Source organism: Rhinopithecus roxellana, chromosome 2 (genome assembly GCF_007565055.1).
Source record: "Rhinopithecus roxellana isolate Shanxi Qingling chromosome 2, ASM756505v1, whole genome shotgun sequence".
Taxonomy (NCBI): domain Eukaryota; kingdom Metazoa; phylum Chordata; class Mammalia; order Primates; family Cercopithecidae; genus Rhinopithecus; species Rhinopithecus roxellana.
The window spans coordinates 40760234-40781377 of NC_044550.1; the positions used below are offsets into that span (position 1 = coordinate 40760234).

General features: G+C 37.2%; 1 protein-coding gene across 2 annotated transcripts in view; it reads right to left on the reverse strand.

Annotated features, from left to right (window-relative positions):
• The window catches only part of STAP1 (signal transducing adaptor family member 1), a 49536-nt gene continuing 28392 nt past the window's right edge, over positions 1–21144 (reverse strand). For both annotated transcript variants that reach the window (XM_010365542.2, XM_010365543.2), the window contains 3 exons: positions 14341–14410; positions 11927–12023; positions 1–1047 (listed from right to left, as the gene is read on the reverse strand). In XM_010365542.2, coding sequence (XP_010363844.1) covers positions 986–1047; positions 11927–12023; positions 14341–14410 — 229 coding nt within the window. In that variant the 3' untranslated portion in view covers positions 1–985. The remainder of the gene's footprint in view (positions 1048–11926; positions 12024–14340; positions 14411–21144) is intronic.

Below are 21144 nucleotides of genomic sequence, written 5' to 3' on the forward strand. Positions count from 1 at the left end.
TGGATTAAAGAACACAAATTTATTTTCTCACCATTCAAGAAGCTAGATGTTCAAGGTTTTGGTCAGGTTTATTTTTTTCCCCCTGAGGCCTCTCTCCTTGAGTTGTCAATGGCTGTTTTCTCCCTCTGTCTTAAATAGTCTTTCCTCTGTAGAATATAGACCATATCTTTTCCTTGTTAGTTGATTGTGTGATTCCCAAATTGACTTAATCATCAAAATCAATTTAGAAGTTTGCTTTTGAAGAAAAAATTTATGAAAAAATATCCCTGTTATTTTGCTTCAGTAGATGTAGTCTGGGGCTGATGGTTCCATATTTATAAGAACTCTGGGTACTTATAATCAGGCTCATCATACTTATGACACAAGATGATACAGCCTTTCACCGTCTTTGTAAGGAAATAATGGGCTGATTTTGAGTGGCAAAAAGATGACACCAACGAAAAACATGGGAATGGATACATTTATTTCCATTAACAAAAAATGTGGTATATAATACTTCCATTGGAAAAGGGCTTCTCTAGTACATTTCATGTCTCTTGACTTCCAGCTAGGTAATTAAAATGACATATTTGATAAATTGGTCAAATCAGATTTCAACAAAACTTAGGTTTTCTGGGAATTGGTAGGATTTAGAACTAGAGAAACTGCTGTGGGAATTATATAGGGGAAATGTATTTCACTGAGGCCTAAAGAAAAAAATTCCATCTAGAAAGTAGTATGTGTTTTCAACTTATGTCAGTGCATGGGAATGTGTATATCTGCAGGTTACCACCACAGCCGTAGTCTCTAGTTTCCCTGTGAATTGGTTTCATTCTGATAAGATAATGAAATTGTATGGTACAATGTTTAATTCTAATTCTGGTGTTCAGGTGGAATGACTTAGTAAACAGGATCAGTAGAATATAGATAATTCTCTTTAAAAGTAAGAACTTCGTTTTGAAAATATAAATTACCAAGATACACAAAGGAGCTTTCACATTGTGTTTCATGCAATGTGTGGATTTTTCTTCAACTTTTCACTTCTCCCTTCCATATTGGGTTCTTGACCTAGAAATTGTGGGTAGAAAAACTTAATTAGCGAACCAATATTGTAGAAAACGGTGGTTCTTTATTTTCAGTGAGTTGATTTTCCTGCTCTTGTGTGGAACATTGCTGGTGTGTTTAGTAAATGTTAGGAAAATAAATACTGAATATTCAGATGCTTTTTTAAATTTTATTTTATCCTGACCTGTAATTTCATTCCTAATAATTTTTTTCTTCCTCTTTAGCTTAGTATGAGTTACCTGCCTTATATTTTGAAGCGGCTTTTAGTTTAAACTGCTAATTTCTGGAGTTGGGAAATATCTTTGACTATTCTTGTTCCATTATTGCTCTTGCCTTCTGGTGTAAGAGAGAGCCAAATGCTGACATGGGTTAACAGGGATCAAAGAAAATCTTATTTTCTTTTAGATAATATTTTATTACATATTAACTTTTTCCAAATCTCCAGATTGGAACCCTTACCTGCTCTACAACTCCCATTTCCCAACTCAAGGTAAATTGAAGTTTGATGTACTAGCAGTCTCACTGTGCCACAGCCAGCTATGAGTTCAAATTCCTGAAGCAATGTTAGGGTTCCACAAAGTTTTCTTAAAACATCAGCATTATTTGTCAAGATAAGTTTTGATCTTTGTGTAGCTTTTCTTAGGAAGTCTTATTTTCATTGTCATATTGTCATGTATTTTTCCATCATTTTTCTGCTTTTGAAAGAAAATACATTACAGATAATATTCTAATTATTTAAAGTCTTTCTTCACAGGCCCCTCTAATTCCATCTATTCTTATGTCATTCCCCAGTGCCTATAACAAAGGCATCTGAAATGCAGGGGGAGGCTGAGTAGTTTGTTCCTGATCACAAAGCAAACTGAACAAGTTCAGTCAAACTGAACAAGTTACCAAAAGCAATCTGGTTGTCTGTTTCTAACATTTTACATCAATAGTGCTTTTTTTTTGTTTTGTTTTGTTTTTGTTGTTGTTGTTGTTGTTGGTTTTTTTGCAGTATTTCTATTGTCTATTTTTGCTTCCCTGGCCCTGCCCTGAGGGCTGGGCCCCTAGTCAAGGTGCAGCAGCATTTTGGCAGTTACAGCGTGGGCACCTAAAACCCCAAGAGAAAATTTATCCTTCCAGCCAGAGAAATCAGGAAAAGTGGGCAGAGAGGAGAATTGGAATTACATTTTTTTCTTTCTTGTCTCTGTCTCGGAGAGATTGGTCAACTGCAGTCTCACAGAACTGCAAATACAGCACAGGTGTCATTAATAAGCACCATCATTCTAGTTAGAACACCAAAAAAAAAGGACCCTTGGGTCCAGGTGCGGTGGCTCAAGCCTGTAATCCCAGCACTTTGGGAGTCCGAGACGGGCGGATCACGAGGTCAGGAGATCGAGACCATCCTGGCTAACACGATGAAACCCAATCTCTACTAAAAAATACAAAAAACTAGCCAGGCGAAGTGGAGGGCGCCTGTAGTCCCAGCTACTCGGGAGGCTGAGGCAGGAGAATGGCGTAAACCCGGGAGGCGGAGCTTGCAGTGAGCTGAGATCGCACCACTGCACTCCAGCCTGGGCAACAGAGAGAGACTCCGTCTCACAAAAATTAAAAAAAAAAAAAAAAAAAAAAAAGGACCCTTGGCGGCTCAAGAGTATGGAGAAATCCCAGAGAGGTGACAGCTGGAAAAGAGTTATCTCCTAGTTCTGTGTATGAAGTGACACAAATTCCAGGCTCACCTCTGAATTGTGCATGCACAGAACCAGATACAAAAGAGATGGCAAAGGCTTTGACTACTAAACTAAGGTATAAACCACGACCAAGTCCCAGGCTGTTGATTCCTGAGACATACAGACCCAAAACAGCATAACAGAAGCTTTGAAAACTGAACCAATATTGGAATGGCTTCCCACAGAAAGTGAGAGAGAACTGGTTCAATCTAATCAAGATGGTTGCCTGCTTTTAAAAAATGCTCCAGAGAATTTTAACAGGACCCAGAGGTTCATAACATAATATTCAAAATGTCCAAGACACAGTACAGAATTACTTGATATATGAAAACCCAGGAATTACTTGATATACAAAAAGAGGAATGTGACCAATTCCCCAGCAGAGAGAGAGATATATATATATTGAGAAAAAGCCTCCAAAGAGCAGACCTAAGAGTGACTGATCTTAAAGAGAAGGTAGAGAGAGATATCAAGGTAGAAAGTTTATTCAAAGGAACAACAGAGAACTTTCCAAATCTAGAGAAAGATATAAATATTCAAGTACAAAAGGTTATAGAACACCACACAGATTTAACTCAAAGAAGACTACTTCAAGGCACTTAATATTCTAACTCCCAAGGATGGGATAAAGAAATCATCCTAAAAGCAGCAAGAGAAAAGCGACAAATAAAATACAAAGGAACTCCAATACATTTGCCAGCAGACTTCTCAGTGGAAACCTTATAGGCCAGGATAGCATGACATATTTGATGTGCAGAAGGCAAAAAACTTGCCTCCTAGAATAGTATATCCCGTGAAAATATCCTTCAAACATGAAGGAGACATTCTTTTCCTAGACAAACAAAAGCTGAGGGATTTCATCAATACCAGACCCGTCCTACAAGAAATGCTAAAGAGAGTTCTTCAATCTGATAGAAAAGGACATTAATGAGCTATAAGAAGTCATCTTATTTCTTTGGGACAAAACTCACTGGTAATAATACACAGACGAAACAAAATAAGTGTAAAGTACTTATATCTTAAATAGACTAAAAGATGAACCAATCAAAAATAGCTACAACTTTTCAAGACATAGATAGTATAAGAAGATAGAAATAACAAATTTAAAAGTGTGGGTACAAAGTTAAAGTATAGCACTATTATTAGTTTCTGTTTGCTTGTTTTTGCAGTCAATGTTGAGTTGTCATCAGTTTAAGATAATGGATTATAAGATGTTATTTGAAAACTTCATTTAAAATTTTAAAAACCTACAACATACACAAAAAATAAAAAGCAGGAAATTAAAAGATACCACCACAGAAAATCACCTTCACAAAATAAGACAAGAAATAAGATAAGAAGGAAGAGAAACCACAAAACAATGAGAAAACAAGTAATAAAATGGCAGTAGTAAGTCCTTATCAATAATACATTGAATATAAATGGACTAAACTCATCAATCAAAACATACAGAGTGGCTGACAGGATAAAAAACAAGACTCACCGATCTGTTGCCTATAAGAAACATACTTCACGTATAAAGACACACACAGACTGAAACTAAAGAGATGGAAACAGATATTCTGCAAATAGAAATCTAAAATCAGGAGTAGTTATGTCAGACAAAATAGATCTCAAGTCAAATATTATAAAAAGAAACCATTATATAATGAAAGGGTCAATTCAGCAAGAAGATATAATTGTAAATATGTATCATATATATGCACCCAATGCTGGGGCACCCATATATGTAAAGCAAATATTATTACAGCTAAAGAGAGAAATAGACCCCAGTACCATAATAGCTAGAAACATCAACACCCCATTTTCAGCCAGACAGAAAAATCAACAAACATCAGACATAATCTGCACTATAGACCTAATGAACCTAAAAGAAATTTACAGAACATTTCATTCAGCATCTACAGAATACACATTTTTGTCTTCAGAACATGGATTATTTTCAAGAATAGACCATATGTAAGGCCACAAAACAACTCTTTAAAACATTAAAAAAAAAATTGAAGTAATATCAAGCATTGTCTCCAACCACAATGGAATAAAACTAGAAATCAGTAACAAGAGGAACTTTAGAAACTATATGAACATATGGAAATTAAACAAAATGCTCCTGAATGACCAGTGGGTCAATGAATAAATTTAAAAGGGAATTTAAAAATTTCTTGAAACAAATCAAAATGGCAATTCAACAGACCAAAATTTATGAGATACAGCAAAAGCAGTACTAACAGGAAAGTTTATACCAATAAGCATCTACATCAGAAAAGTAGAAAAGTTTTAAATAAACAACCTAATGATGCATCATAAAGAACTACAAAAGCAAGAACAAACCAAACCCAAAATTAGTAGAAAAAAGAAATAAAGGTCACAGCAGAAATAAATGAAATTTAAATTTTAAAAAATACAAAAGATTATTGAAACAAAACGTTTTTTGAAAAAATAAGCTGAGCATGGTGGCTCACACCTGTAATCCCAATATTTTGGGAGGCCAGAGCAGGTGGATCACTTGAGATCAGGAGTTCAAGACCAACCTGGCCAACATGGCGAAACCCCATCTCTACTAAAAATACAAAAATGAGCCAGCTGTGGTGGCACACACCTGTAATCCTAGGTACTTGGGAGGCTGAGGCAGAATCACTTGAACCCAGGAGGTAGAGGTTGCAGTGAGCCGAGATTGTGCCACTGCACTCCAGCTTGGGTGATAAAGTGAGACTCCTGTCTCAAAAAAAAAAAAAAAAAAGAAAAGAAAATCAAGAAACCTTTACTCAGACTAAGAAAAAAAGAAGACCCAAATATATACTATCAGAGATGAAAAAGGATACATTACAACTGATACCACAGAAATTAAAAAGGATAATTAGAGACTACTATGAGCAACTATATGCCAATAAATTAGAAAATTGAGAAGAAATAGATAAATTTCTAGACACATACAACCTACCAAGATGAAACGATGAAAAATCCAAAACTTGAATAGGCCAATAATAAAGAGTTCAAAGCCATAATAAAGTCTCCCAGCAAAGAAGAGCCTGGGACCCAATGGCTTCACTGCTGAATTCCATCAAATGTTTAAAGAAGGACTAACACCAATCCTACTAAGATGATTCAAAAAATAGAGGAGGAGGGAATACTTCCAAAGTCATTCTGCAGTGCTAGTATTACCTTGATAAGAAAACTAGACAAAGACACATTTTTAAAAACTACAGGCCAATATCTCTGATGAACATTGATGTAAAACTCCTCAACAAAATACTAGTAAACTAAATTCAACAACACATTAAAAAGATTATCCAACATGATCAGGTGGAATTTGTCATCCCTGGGATACAAGGATGACTCAACATATATAAATCAATCAATGTAATACATTGTATCAACAGAATGAAGAACAAAAAGTATATGATCATTTCAATTGATTCTGAAAAAGCATTTGATAAAATTCAACATCCCTTCATTACCTGAAACTATGAAACTATGGAACTACTCTCCAAGAAAACATTGGGAAAACTCTCCAGGATGTTGATCTAGACAGAAATGTTTTGAGTATAAGACACGACAAGCACAGGCAACCAAAGCAAAAATAAACAAATAGGATCACATTAAGTTAAAAAGCTTCTGCACAACAAAGGAAACAATCATTAAAGTGAAGAGACAACGCACAGAATGGGAGAAAATATTTGCAAACTACACACCTGACAAGGAATTTATAGACAGAATATATAAGGAGTTCAATAACTCAATAGGAAGTATATCTAATAAAACAACTAAAAAGGGGCAAAATATCTGACATTGCTCAAAAAGCAATACTCAAAAGAAGACATACAAATAGACATTGCTCAAAAGAAGACATACAAATGACAAACAGGTATATGAAAATGTGCTCAACATCATTGATCATCAGAGAAATGTAAATCAAAACTACAATGTGATATCTCACCCCATTTAAAATGGCTTATATTCAAAAGACAGGCAGTAACCAAGCTGGCAAGGATGTAGAGAAAAGGGAACCTTCATACACTGTTAGTGGGAATGTAAACTAGTAGAGCAACTACAGAGAACAGTATGAAGGCTCCTCAAAAAAAGAAAAATAGAAGTACCATATGACCCAGCAATCCCATTGCTAGGTGTATATACCCCAAAGAAAGGAAATCGGTGTACTAAAGAGATGTTTGCACTCCCGTGTTTATAACAACACTATTCATAATAGCCAAGAGAAAAAGTGCAAGGGAAACTGCCACTTTAAAACCATCAGATCTTGTGAGAACTCATTATCATGAGAACAGCATGGGAGAAACTGTCTGCATGATCCAATCACTTCTCACCAGATCCCTCCCTCAACACCTGGGAATTACAGTTTGAGCTGAGATTTGGGTGGGGACACAGAGCAAAACCTATCATTCCATTCCTGGCCCCTCCCAAATCTCACATCCATTACACATTTCAAAACCTATCACATCTTGCCAACAGTCCCTCAAAGTCTTAACTCATTTCAGCATTAACCCAAAACTCCAAGTGCAAAGTCTCATATGAGACAAGGCAAGTCCCTTCTGCCTGTGAGCCCGTAAAATCAAAGACAAGTTAGTTACTTCCAAGATACAATGGGGGTACAGGCATTGGGTAAATATAGCCATTCAAAATGGGAGAAATTGGCCAAAACGAAGGGGCTACAGGATCCATGCAAGTTTGAAAGCCAACAGGGCAGTTATGAAATCTTAAAGTTCCAAAATACTCTTTTGACTCCATGTCTCACATCCAGAGCACGTAGATGCAAGGGGTGGGCTCCCAGGGCCATGCACAGCTCCATCCCTGTGGCTCTGCAGGGTACAGCCCCCGCAGCTGCTTTCATGGGCTGGCATTAAGTGCCTGTGGCATTTCCAGACACATGGTGCAAGCTGTGGGTGGATCTACCATTCTGGGTTCTGGAGGACAGTGGTTCTCTTCTCACAGCTAACATAGGCAGTGCCAGTGGGAACTCTGTGTGGGGGCTTTAACCCTACATTTCCCCTCTGCACTGCCCTAGTTGAGGTTCTCCATTAGGGCTCCACCCCTAGAGCAGACTTCTGGCTGGACATCCAGGCATTTTCATACATCCTCTAAAATCTAGGCAGAGGTTCCCAAACCTCAGTTCTTGTCTTCTGCACAACCTGCAGGCCCAGCACCTCATGGAAGCCACCAAGGCTTGGGGCTCGCACCTTCCGAAGCACCAACCTGAACTGTACCTCAACCCCTTTTAGCCATGGCTGGAGCTGGCACAGCTGGGACATGTGCCATATCTTGAGGCTGCACAGAGCAGTGGGGCCCTGGGTCCAGCCCGTGAAACCATTTTTTGCTTTTAGACCTCCAGACCTGTGATAAGAGGGGCTGCCTTGAAAATCTCTGACATGCCCTGGAGACATTTTCCCCATTGTCTTGGTGACTAACATTTGGCTTCTTGTCTCTTATGCAAATTTCTGCAGCCAGCTTGAATTTGTCCCTAGAAAATGGGTTTTCTTTTCTACCACGTGGTCAGGCTGCAAATTTTCCAAACCTCTGTGGTCTGCTTCCTTTTAACACGTAAGTTCCAATTTCAGACCATCTCATTGTGAATGCATATGACTGTATGCTTTTAGAAAAAGCCAGGACACATCTTGAACACTTTGCTACTTAGAAATTTCTTTGATGGGTGCAGCACACCAACATGGCACAGGTATACATATGTAACAAACCTGCACGTTATGCACATGTATCCTAGAACTTAAAGTATAATAAAAAAAAAAAAAAAGAAAAGGAATTTCTTCTACCAGATACCTTAAATTCTCTCTCTCAAGTTCAAAGTTCCATAGATCTCTAGGGTAGGGGCAAAATGCCACAAGTCTCTTTGCTAAAGCATAGCATGAATGACTCTTACTCCAGTTCCCGACAAGTTCCTCATCTCTGTCTGAGACCACCTCAGCCTGGACTTCATTGTCCTTATCACTATCAGCATTTTGGTCAAAACTATTCAATAAGTCTCTAGAAACTTCCAAACTTATACCCACATCTTTCTGTCTTCTTCTGAGCCCTACAACCTGTTCCATCCTCTGCCTGTTACCCAGTTCCAAAGTTGCTTTATAGTAGGACCCGACTCTGCCAATACCAATTCTCGTATTAGTCTATTTTCACACTGCTATAAAGATACTACCTGAGACTAGGTAATTTATCAGAGAAAGAGGTTTAACCGAATCACAGTTGTGCATGGCTACAGAAGCCTCAGGACACTTACAATCATGACAGAAGGCAAAGGGGAAGCAAGACACGTCTTCACAAGGTGGCGGGAAAGAGCACAGGGGAAATGGCCACTTTTAAACCATCAGATCTCATGAGAACTCCCTCACTATCAGGAGAACAGCATGGGGGCAAACCAACTCCATGATCCAATCACCTCCTACCAGGTCCCTACCTCAACATTTGGGGATTACAATTTGAGATGAGATTCAGGTGGGAAAACAGCCAAAGCATATCACTACCAATGAACAATGGAATTCAAATTTTACAGAATATCATTTACCGAGCAACAAAAATTTAAATACCTATAAGTCAAACAAAATATGTGCTGATGCTGTATGCTGAAACAAAGTTCTATGAAAGAAATCAAGGACAGCCCAAATGTACCAATATATTGCATTCCTCGACTGGAAGACTCAGTATTATGATGTCAGTTCTTCCTGAACTGATCAACAGATTTGACACAATCCAGTCAAAGTCTCAGGAAAATTGTTCTCTGGATAGCAACAAGCTGATTCTAAAATTTATAATGAAAGGCAAAGAAACTAGACTAGTCCAAACAATTTTGAAAAAGAAAAGAGCAAAGAACAAAGTAATCCTCCTGATTTCAAGAATTACTATGAAGTTATAGTAAGTGTGGCAAAATGGTAGGAATATATATCATTGGAAATTAATCCATACAAAAGTGGTCAATAGATTTTTACAGATGTTGCAAAGACAATTCAATGGAGAAGTATTTATTTTTATTTTTACTTTTTAGAGAAAGGGTCTCACTCTTGCCCTTTCAAATTGTGCATTGGCACAGTCAGTGCACTGCAACCTAGAACTTCTGGCTGCCTCACCCTCCAAAGTAGCTGGGACTACAGGCATGGGCTACCATACCCAGCATTTTTTTTTTTTTTTTTTTTTTTTTTTTTTTTTTTTTGTAGAGATGAAGTCTCCCTGTGTTGCCCACAATGCTCTCAAAGTGATCCTCCTGCCTTGTCCTCTCAAAGTGCTGGGATTATGGGTGTGGGCTGCCCTGTTCAGTGGGATAATCTTTTTAAACAAATGGGGCTGGAACAATTATACATCTAAATGCAACTAAATGAATCTTGACCCATCCCTCCCAGTTTAAAAATCCAAAATGTATCATAGGTCTAAATGTGAAACATAAATTTACAACACTTCTAAAAGAAAACAGGAAAATAGTCTTTGTGATTTTAGGTTAGGCAGAGTTCTCAGGTATAACACCAAAGTACAATCTACAGAAGCAAAATTTAAAACTTCTGCTCTCCCAAAGACACTGTTAAAAGAATGAAAAGACAAATCACAGATTGAGAAAATACTTCCCAATCATAAAAAAAAAAAAAAATAAAAAATAAAAAATAAAAAAATAAAAAATTAAAAAAAAAAGCTTGTGTCAGTTAAGAGCTCTCAAAACAAGTATGAAAGAAAAAACAACCCAGTAAAAATATGGGCAAAAGATTCAAACAGATACTTTCCCAAATAAAATATATAATGGCAAATAACACATAAAAAGATGCTCAACATTATTATTCAGTAGGGTTATATTTTAAGTGACAAGTTTAAAAATTAGACAATGTAAAAAGAATATCAAAGATGAGAGAGAGAAATTCAGGAACCAATAATTTAGATGACAGAGTAAAAAACTGAGGGGAAACATTGTAGACATTTTTAAATATTTGACGGGCTTATAAGTCGTAATGTTTCAAAGCCAGACATTGGATTAATATGTAGAAGTTGAGAGAATGCTTCAGATTCAATATCAAGGAAGAATTCTCTAATACGAGAACTGTCCAGAAATGAACTGTGCTGCTTCAAAAATCAAATGTAAGCCCCTTTACATTCACAATTTATAATCAAGCTGAAGGGATCATATCTTAGAGATATTTCCTGTACTGAATGTGCAGGTGAGTTCTAAATATGTAAGATACTATAATTTTCTAAAGTTCCTTCAAATCCTGAGATTCTGTGGTTTTGGTTACTGTTATTATTTGGCATCACAAGATTCATAATCATGTTTAAGAACTTGGACTTTTAAACTTGCTATCCTTTTAATTAATAAGACTATCCAGATATGCCCCTGATGCCAGTAGCCAAATAAGGTTGCTTTCCCCCATAATCTGTCGAAAAAGGGACTTGTTTTGATAACTAAAATCCAAACAAGCTGGAGATACTTTCTCTCTCCTGCTTACAGTTTGCCAGTGACCATGTGTACCAAGAACTGTTGCATAAGATAGAGAGAGACTACTATTACATTCAGCCTGGCTTGCTCTGCCAGAAATTGGACTGCAAAGAGAGCCAGTTTCAGGGGTGTGTAAACTGTTTGCTATAACTGTTTTTGAAATTCTTAATTTATGAACAAGGGGCTGGCAAATTACGTAGCTGGTCCTAGCTACAATCTTTATCTGTAATTCCTCACCACCCACTCACTCCTTGTTATTTTGCAATCTGACTTCTGTCTTCATAGTGGAATAAAACTTCTCTCTCTCAAGTCATGTATTGGCTAATCACCAGTTCCCATCGTCTCTTCTTAATCTTCATTCATTTTATCCTGTATTACGCATCTAACATTGTTGACAAACTATCCCTTTAAATTCCATTTGGTTTCCATTAACTTGTATGATTATGGTTTTCTCTTACCTCTGAATTTGTTAGATAAAGCCGAGTAGAATGATAGAATGAAATTAATAGTAATAATACTTTCCTCAGGGTTTTCCATTCCCTAGAATGCACCCATACTCTGTTCATAATACATATTGGTACTTTCCTATTTTCACAGACAGTGACAAAATGATTTCGAAATGGATAAATTTAAAGACTGAACTACAGTTCCTGCCTGGCTGGTACTATAAATCATATGCAGAGTTTTGGGAGTTTTGTTTTGTTTTGTTTCCCTTAACATAGCAATGAAGTGAAAAACATACCGGTGTTTTCATCTGTTGAACATATAAATGGTCTTAAATTTCCTCGAGTCTCCTTCACAAAATAATCAATGACGCTGAAAAGGTTTGGGAGTGTTACCTATATTAATAGAGAGTGAGAGAAAACTCAGCCTCACATGGATAAAGGTAGAGTAAGAGAAGGCTCAATTGGAATCTAATGGAGATTACTGTCTTTACTTCACTTCAATGGTATACTGTATGACCATAGTTTTACCTGTCCCTGTGTCTTATTTCTCCTTTTTAATTGACCATGTGTCCATTCCCTGTTGAGGAATTACCACCTTTCCCATTGAACACAATCTGGTAGACAATAGTCAGGTGGCTTGTTCTCCCTCAATTAAAGCATAAGAATGTAAGCCAAGTGTGGTGGCTCACACCTGTAATCCCAGCACTTTGGGAAGTCCAGGTGGGAGGATCACTTGAGACCAGGAGTTTCAGACCAGCCTGAGCAATGTAGTGAGATCCTGTCTCTACACAAATTGAAAAAATTAGCTAGGTGTGGTAGCTCACACCTGTAGCGCCAGCTGCTCAGGAGGCTGAGGCAGGAGGATTCCTTGAGTCCAGGAGTTCGAGGCTGCATGAGTTATGATAGTCCTACTGTACCCCAGCCTGAGTGACAGGGTAAGACCCTGTCCCTTAAAAAATGGGAGCAAAAGAATGTGACTCAAGTTAGGCAGAAAATGCTTTCTTTCTGAAATTTGAACTTGAAGAACAAAGAAGGATACCCAGTTTCCTAATCAGATAGTTCTTAGCACAAGTAACTGCTTCCTAGTCCCCGAAGGTTTGCTACCCTTCCAGTCATTCTATGTTCTTATAATAAATTTATTTTTTCTTAAGTTAGCTGTAGTTGGTTTCTTCTGCTTTAAAGCAAATAACCTTTAAAACCAGAGAATTTAAGCATTTTAGTATTTTATTGTAACAGGATAATTTGCTGGTCTAGGAGTAGATAAAATATGTCTCTACCCCAAACTAATATTTTTATACAAGTGAAGTCAGAATAAATATACCAGAATATGCCAGATAACCTTGAAGAGGAAAAAGAATTCCTGAGCCAGGAGCAGTAGCATGCACTTGTAGTTCCCGCTACTCGGGAGGCTGAAGTAGGAGGATCACTTGAGCCCAGGAGTTTCAGGCTGGCACTATGATTGCGCCTGTTAACAGCCACTGTGCTCAAGCCTAGGCAACATAGCAAGACTCCTGTCTCTTTAAAAAAAAAAAAAAAAAAAGTCACAAAAATACAGCCTCATTGAGGAGTTGAGGGGTTGGGGATGGTGAAAAATGAAAGAATAATCCAGGCTATTAGTTTTCCTTACACTGTAGACTGTATGAGCTAATGACAAAAATGAGCCCCAGTTCACCCAGTTACAAAGATGTCACATTATTCTTCCTTGTCCATTGCTTGTAGTCACTTAGTTATTTGGATTATCCTTTAGCAATCTAGTTATCTGCCTTCTTTATTGAATTTTATTTTAAAAGTCTAGTCAGGAATGGATCTGATAACTGAGAAGCTTTGGGAGGGAATTATGGCAACGATGGAAGTGTGCTCTAGGAATCAGCAGCTACCTTACTCTCTAAGAATTATGACCAAAGTATAGGAAATTCAACCACACTGTTCCTTTTTCTATTTGATCAACACAATGGGCCTGGAGAAGCAAAGGAACTAGGTAAATATAAATATCTTCAAGACCCACCAGTTCTATTTAAGTGATATCCGGAGACATCTTTCCTGACTCAATATTCCCACTACTGCAGCCTAAAATCACAGAGCTATATTCTCTTTTTCAGCATCCTGGAATGTAGGCCACATCACCACATTCTCATTGTTTCAAAAGAGTGTAAATACCAATTATCTCACCTGTATAAAAGGCATAACAATATCTACCTCAGGGTAACGATAACAGTTACATTGGATAATATATGTCAAGTGCTTAGCTATATCATTAGCCCCATGATAAGTCAGCTAGGGTAGGAGAAAAGCTGAAGACAAATAGAAATCTTTTCTTCACTACTATGTTGCTATTAAGAGAGGATTTCTGAACTTCAGCATTACAGGTATTAGAGGATTAGGCATTTATAGATTTCTTCCCATTAGAAATAAACATATTTGAAGATGTATAATTGGCAAATGTTTAACAAAAATATCTTTCTTTCCCTGAATTCTTTCCACTTTTCTTTCCCTGCAAACCTTGAGAGACTTGCAGAGAAAGAAAAGTGGAAAGAATTTTTAGAAGCAAATTACCTTTTATTCTGCCTCACCCACCTGTTCCTGAATCTCACTTTCACCTTGTATATCTGCCACATTCAGGGCTCCTTAACTTGGCTGCTTTTTGCAAGCACTAGGAGGCTATAAGGAATCGGGAGGAAGTTCATCAACAACAACAAAAATAGCTACTTACAGGTTTTTCCAGTTCAATAGTGTAGTTTTGTCCTACACTCATCACTTTGTAGTGCTTGATTCTTGGCATGCTACAATGAAACAAATGGTTAGTCTCCATTTTATTATACAATTGGGTAAATGCAAACTAAAGTAAATATAAAATATCACCTGTATAATCAACCTATGTTGTCATGACTGTAGTTTGGCCAAAAAAAAAAAAAAAAAAAAAAAATCCTTGGTGGTTTTTGTTTTTCTGTTAACCTGGTTTGCAGAGTGTCTTTTTAATGGGGGCTACTCACTAGGGATATAGGTAATCTGAGTCACTGAGTGGGTAAATTAGAAAGAATAAACAGGGAAAAAAGAAATCAAGAATTAAAAATCTTTCAGGCAGAAATAATTTTTTTAATGTCAGTAACCTAGAAAGTAAAAAACATAATAAAATTCTATGTGGATATATAAAATCAAATATATATTCTCCATATTAAGAGAGAAGTAGAATTATTAAAAGTACATTGCTTTCTACTCTACATTATCACCAATCCAACCAGAAAGCCCTCAATAGCTGTTATTCATGTTAGCTCATATACCACCCTGGAAATCCACTAACTTTGGGGCTGACTTAGAGATATGGAAAACACTGGGTCTTAGGCACTATATGAACATATAGATGATAACGTAAGTACATTACATGAATTGTAATGTCTTCCTCTTCTATAGTCACATAGCACTCAAAATTATTACCACTCAAATACAGGGTATTTTATTGATTATGAAATGTTTATGAACAAAAGGCATATCCTATGCATCTCTGTATTCTAGCATTAGGCACAGAATAGGTATTTATAAAGTTGAGTTTTTAAAATATTAGGAGCTGGATGAGTGGGATGGCTCATGCCTGTAATCCCAGCACTTTCGAAAGGCCAAGACAGGAGGATCACTGAGCCCAGGAGTTAGAAAAAGACTGGGCAACATAGTGAGACCCCATCTCTGAAAAAAAAAAATCAAAAAATTAGCCAGGCATGGTGGCATGCATATGTGGTCCCAGCTACTCAGGTGTTAGGTGGGCAAAACACTTGCGCCCAGGAGGTTGAGGCTGCAGTGAGCTACGATTGCGCCACTGCACTCTAGCCTGGGCAACAGAATGAGACCCTGTCTCAAAAAAACAAACAAACAAAAAAAAATTAGGATCCCCTATCTCGTAATGTTATCTGCTAGAACTAAGCAAATTTATACTGAGATCAGAAGTCAGTATCCTTGTCAGTTAGTTTTGAACTAGAGTATATTTGTCTTGAATTCCCTTGATTTGTATGACAAGCATGTTAGGATGAAAACTTTTTCTAGTGTTGACAGGTTAACAGAATTTATTACTTTGTCATTTGCTTGAATGACACACTAATTAAGCATTTGTCCTATGTATAGAAGCTGTCTAAAACAAAAGTGTTCATCAGGTTAAGCTAGGCACAGGGTCTTTCTACCTTTTTTAAAACCGCTTCTCCTTTCGTTTTCAGTTAGGACTGAAACTGAAGTCTTCTATTAAGGGGACTCTTCTCATCCACCATTATATCCAAATCACCTCTCAATTGGATATCACAATGGAAAACAGCTCATAAATTCCAATAACCTACTTTCAAAACATGGGATAAAACCCAACCAACCCTTTCCCTTCCTAAAAGGCATTCAGCATTCCTTAATGCTGAAATTTCAGGAATCAGTTGCAAGTTGGTAAAGGAAGCATTTTTGGACACAGAAGGTTATTATATAGTACCCTTTCAGAGTGGTTGTATCTGGCTTTATCTTTATCACATCATAATAAGATCTTCTTAATCAGACAGTTACTTTTGAAAACTCTACAATTTCAATTAGAATTCCTGTATTCCCATTAAATAAGGGATTGCTATTCGTTGGAAGACTGATAGAAAACTTGGTTCAAATTCCGATTCTCTCATGTGGGTTCTCTGATCCTCCATTTTCTTCATCTATAAAATGGAGATGGTGCCTTGCCTCACGGGGCTGCTGTGAGTTAATGTTTGCAAAGCCCTTAGTACAGTGTCTGGTACATTTAACCACTTGGTAAATTATAATCATTTTTACTACTTCTTAAATGTATTGTTTTAATGTTGTAGTTTCTGTGAGTCTCATCCTCTTCATTTGTAAAACATGGAAAATATTGTCTGTCTCAAAGTTCTTATTTTGCCTGAAGGAAATGTTCGCTAGTACTCAGCATAGGACCCACAAATGGTAACCTATAAGGAGAACAACGGTTGTTGTTATTAAAAGCCATCATATCAGCCGGGCGCGGTGGCTCAAGCCTGTAATTCCAGCACTTTGGGAGACCCAGGCGGGTGGATCACGAGGTCAGGAGATCGCGACAATCCTGGCTAACACGGTGAAACCCTGTCTCTACTAAAAATGCAAAAAAATAGCAGGGGGTGATGGCGGGCACCTGTAGTCCCAACTACTCGGGAGGCGGAGGCAGGAGAATGGAGTGAACCCGGGAGGCGGAGCTTGCAGTGAGGCGAGATGGTGCCACTGCACTCCAGCCTATGAGACAGACTGAGGCCCCGTCTCAAAAAAAAAAAAAAACGCCATCTTATCATCATCATCATCATCATCATCATCCATGGCGAAGCCATGGGAGGAAAAGTAGGCAAAGGTCAACAAGGCATCTTGGAACTTTTGACTAATACAATGAAATTCTGGAACAGAAAGAGGTGGGAAAAAAACTCCATTGAAGTTGCTTAGGTTTTGACTCTCTTTTTAGACATTGTGCTTTCCTTTCTTATTCTGTTTTGTTCTGCTTTTCCAAAGAAATAAAAAGAGATGAAAAAAAACAAGATTGATAGAATTTGCTATATTAAGGTTTTGTTATGCTGACCTCAAAACAGAAGTAGCAAGTCTTTTTTTTTTTTTTTTTTTTTAAGAAAAGGTGTTCCCTTAAATGTTCTTAGCTTCTGACCTCAATTTTTGCAAATAAATAAATTTTGGGTAAATGTTTCCTACTGCTTCGTTAGCTAATGGCTTTCCAAAGTTTCCATACTACTAGCTTGGTACCTAGTCATAACATTTTCAAGAAAACCAAACCAAGCCATGAAGTTCTGTTGTAAGAACAGTTTTATGTCTTATGAATTCACGCACCACTGGGCTGGGTAAAGGTGGATGATAGTCTACACTGAGACAAGAGTCATCTGGTAATTTGGCATTGAATGGCTTTTGTTTATTCCTGAGAACAAGTCTTCCCTCCCACAGCTGCTCTGTTAACAGATGGAGATAATTTTATTTTCATGTACTGCTTTGTAAACCAACTTGTACTTTTCAGCTAATGTTTTACCAGACACAGTCATCTAACTTGCATGACTGAACTTTCTCCCATAACCTGTAAGAGAATGAATTGGTTTTGTGAGTAATACAAGTGCTTCCCAATAGCCGAGTTTTCTACCAAATTCTTTACATTAAGTTGTACCATATAACAAGCTAAAATTCTAATACTCTGCACAACTGTTGTCCTTTAAAATTAAGTGACCTGTTACATGGAAGATATTAAATTCAGGTACTCTGAAACACCTGTTTTGAGGCATTAGAGAATACATTTAACAAACTTTGACATCATAGATGGATTTGGCATGTAAGGAAAATTTGTGCAATACAGTTGATTTTTTCTTATCCACTTCCAGGTATAAACTATTTCTCAAAGCCTAAATAGTGCATACTGACTCCAGTGTTAGAATGCTTTAGTTTAACCATACTTCTTGCTTTCCAAATATGAACTTTTATAGGGGGAGAGTGATTAGTTTTATAAAATGTTGTAAGTTTTGATGACCATCAGCTAACAAAAGCATGAATTTCTGTATGAATTCAAACTGAAAGTGAGCTTATTACATTTAGAATTATGCAACTTTGATATGAACTCCTTTTCCGTACTCTCTTATGAGCTTAACATATAACTTAAATACAATTGTGAGTAAAAACTGTGACACTATATTCAAATCCTAAGTACAGAAAATCACTGTGTTTAGTCACACACCACATCTGTAGCAGAAAACAGTTATTTCTCATAGTTAATTGTATAGAAAATGTAATGAAAGAGTTGGACTAATCTAGACCACCTTAAAAGGGATCAGGCTGCTATTGTGCAAGAAATATGCAGTTTTTTTGTTTGTTTGTTTTGTTTTTGAGACAGAGTCTTGCTCTCTTGCCCAAGTGGTGCAGTGGTGTAATTTGGCTCACTGCAACCTCCACCTCCCAAGTGCAAGCGATTCTCCTGCCTCAGCCTCCTGAGTAGCTGGGATTACAGGCACGTGCCACCACGCCCAGCTAATTTCTGTATTTTTAGTAGAGACCGGTTTTCACCATGTTGGTCAGGCTGGTCTCAAACTCCTGACCTCTTGATCCGCCTGCCTCGGCCTCCCAAAGTGCCGGGATTACAAGTGTGAGCCACCATGCCCGGCCGAAATATGCAGTCTTTAAGGAGCTATCAGATCTTGAGATTTTGTTCATTTCATGCAGAATAGTAAAGCAGAGGTCACGTGTAAATGGATCAACCACTCGATCTGACCAAGAAAGGAATGACATTAAGGAAAAGAAAAAAATCACTCTCTTTGGTGATCTAATTTTACTTTTAAGCAGTTAGATTATGTTTCTATTAAAAATCTGCTATCTCAATTTTTAATTCAATGTTACATCCTCTCATTTTTAAAAGTGGAAGTAAACGGTTAAGGATATGCTGTAGTTTATGTGATACACAATTTCCTAAATCGTGAAAAAGGACAAACTTCTTGACCAGGATACACTAAAGAGAAAAATCCACTTTTCTTCTACAAATCATTCTCAGTTCACTGATATTTAATGGCAATCATGACAATAAGAAAAATGATTTCTTTTGGATTTGTATCAAGATAGTCAAGTAAATTATAAATCAAATCAGGTTGTAACTAAAAAATATATTATTTTTTACCATATTTCAATAGAGTTAAAAATCCATTAACTTAAAATGTTAGTTTATAATAAACAAAAAATAATGAAACCACAAGTTTAAGTTGACAGACATTCATTGTAGAAATATACACACAGAGATATACACACACACATTTCCTTACACAAAGAACCATGATCTCATTTACCATCTAACATTCTTGCCATCTGTTAAAGTGCCCATGACTAGTGGGTAAGACAAGGATCTGTTTACTGGCAAGTGAATAAATCTTACTGGGCTGTGGCTAACACTAGCAATGTAGACATAATGCCATGTTTTAAATTTGTCTCTGGAACTTGTTTCTTTTTAACTGTCGTTATTCACCATATGTGTCTTCATGTTTAGAATTATAGATATTTATGGGGTGGATTTGTAGATAGATTCCTTGATAGATATGTTACGGTATAAAATTTAATAAAATAATATTATCCCCATAAGAAATAGAAAATTCAAAAGTCAAATTTCTGTTTATGCATGTATATTAAAGAAAGTCATTTATTGAATATTTTCTTTTTTTTTTTTTTTTTCTTTTTTTGAGATGGACTCTTGCTCTGTCACCCAGATTGGAGTGCAGTGGCGCAATTTTGACTCACTGCAACCTCCGCCTCCTGGGTTCATGCCATTCTCCTGCCTCAGCCTCCCAAGTAGCTGGGACTACAGGCGCCCACCACCATGCCCGGCTAATTTTTTGTATTTTTAGTAGAGACAGGGTTTCACCATGTTAGCCAGGGTGGGCTCGATCTCCTGACCTCGTGAGCCGCCCACCTCGGCCTCCCAAAGTGCTGGGATTACAGGCGTGAGCCACCGCGCCCAGCTTATTGAATATTTTCATGTAGGACAAAACCTCGATATTTAAATTATATTATCAGTTGTGGAAGTATTAACTAAGCCAGAGTCCCCAGTGAAGTGCAAGTTCTCATAGACTTTGAAAGCTGGAGTCTATTAAAAGATCTAAGTACCCTAACTACACAGAAAAATAACTTGCATTTAAGTGTTACTGACTTTATCAAAGTTAGACCATTTTACCAGAAAAAAATTAGTAACCTTGACAAAGAGGCTCCTAAGTGGCCCTTTTTTATAAATAAGTCAGATTATGACAACAGTTCAGTGGCCTCTCATGTCATTCAAAGTAAAACCCTTGTCCCTACAATGATCTGTAGGGCTCTGAGTGATGTGTCCCTACCCCCACCTCTGGAATCTCGTCTCCTACCACTTTTCTCTGTGGTCATTTCATTGCAGTCACAGCAGCCTTTTTCTTTTCTTGAACAAGTCAAACATTCTTCTGTCTCAAAGCATATGCACTTGCTGCCTGGAGCACTTTTGGCCCAGATATAGCTAAGATTTATTCTCTCACTTCCTTCAGCTCTCTGCTTAAATCAGTTAATAAAGTAGGTCTTCCTCGACCACTCTATATTAAAACAACTGCAACCATAAAAATGTGGCTCCCTTTATCACCCCTGAGGGTTCCCGTCTCTCTCATCCTGCTTTATTTTACTTTATGGACCTTATTGCCACGTATTTTTAGTTATGTGTTTAAGTCTATATCTCCTTACAAAATTGTAAACTCATGGAAGATTGAAGCCAGGGATGTTTTCCTTTTTATATTTTTATTGCTAGACAACTCAAACTGAAAGAGAGATGTTTGTTTTTTTCACTGCTGTATTCTCAGTGCCTAGAGTATTGCTTGGCATATAGCAGTTGCTCAATAAATGTTTGTTGAATGAATGAACAATACAACTATATCCAGGACCAAAATAATGTGTTATTCTTTCTTCTTCCCTGCCAATGTTAGCATTGGCTCAGTCTTTAGCATTGCTTTTATGACATTCCCTCCTATTCTTGTGTTCTTTTATT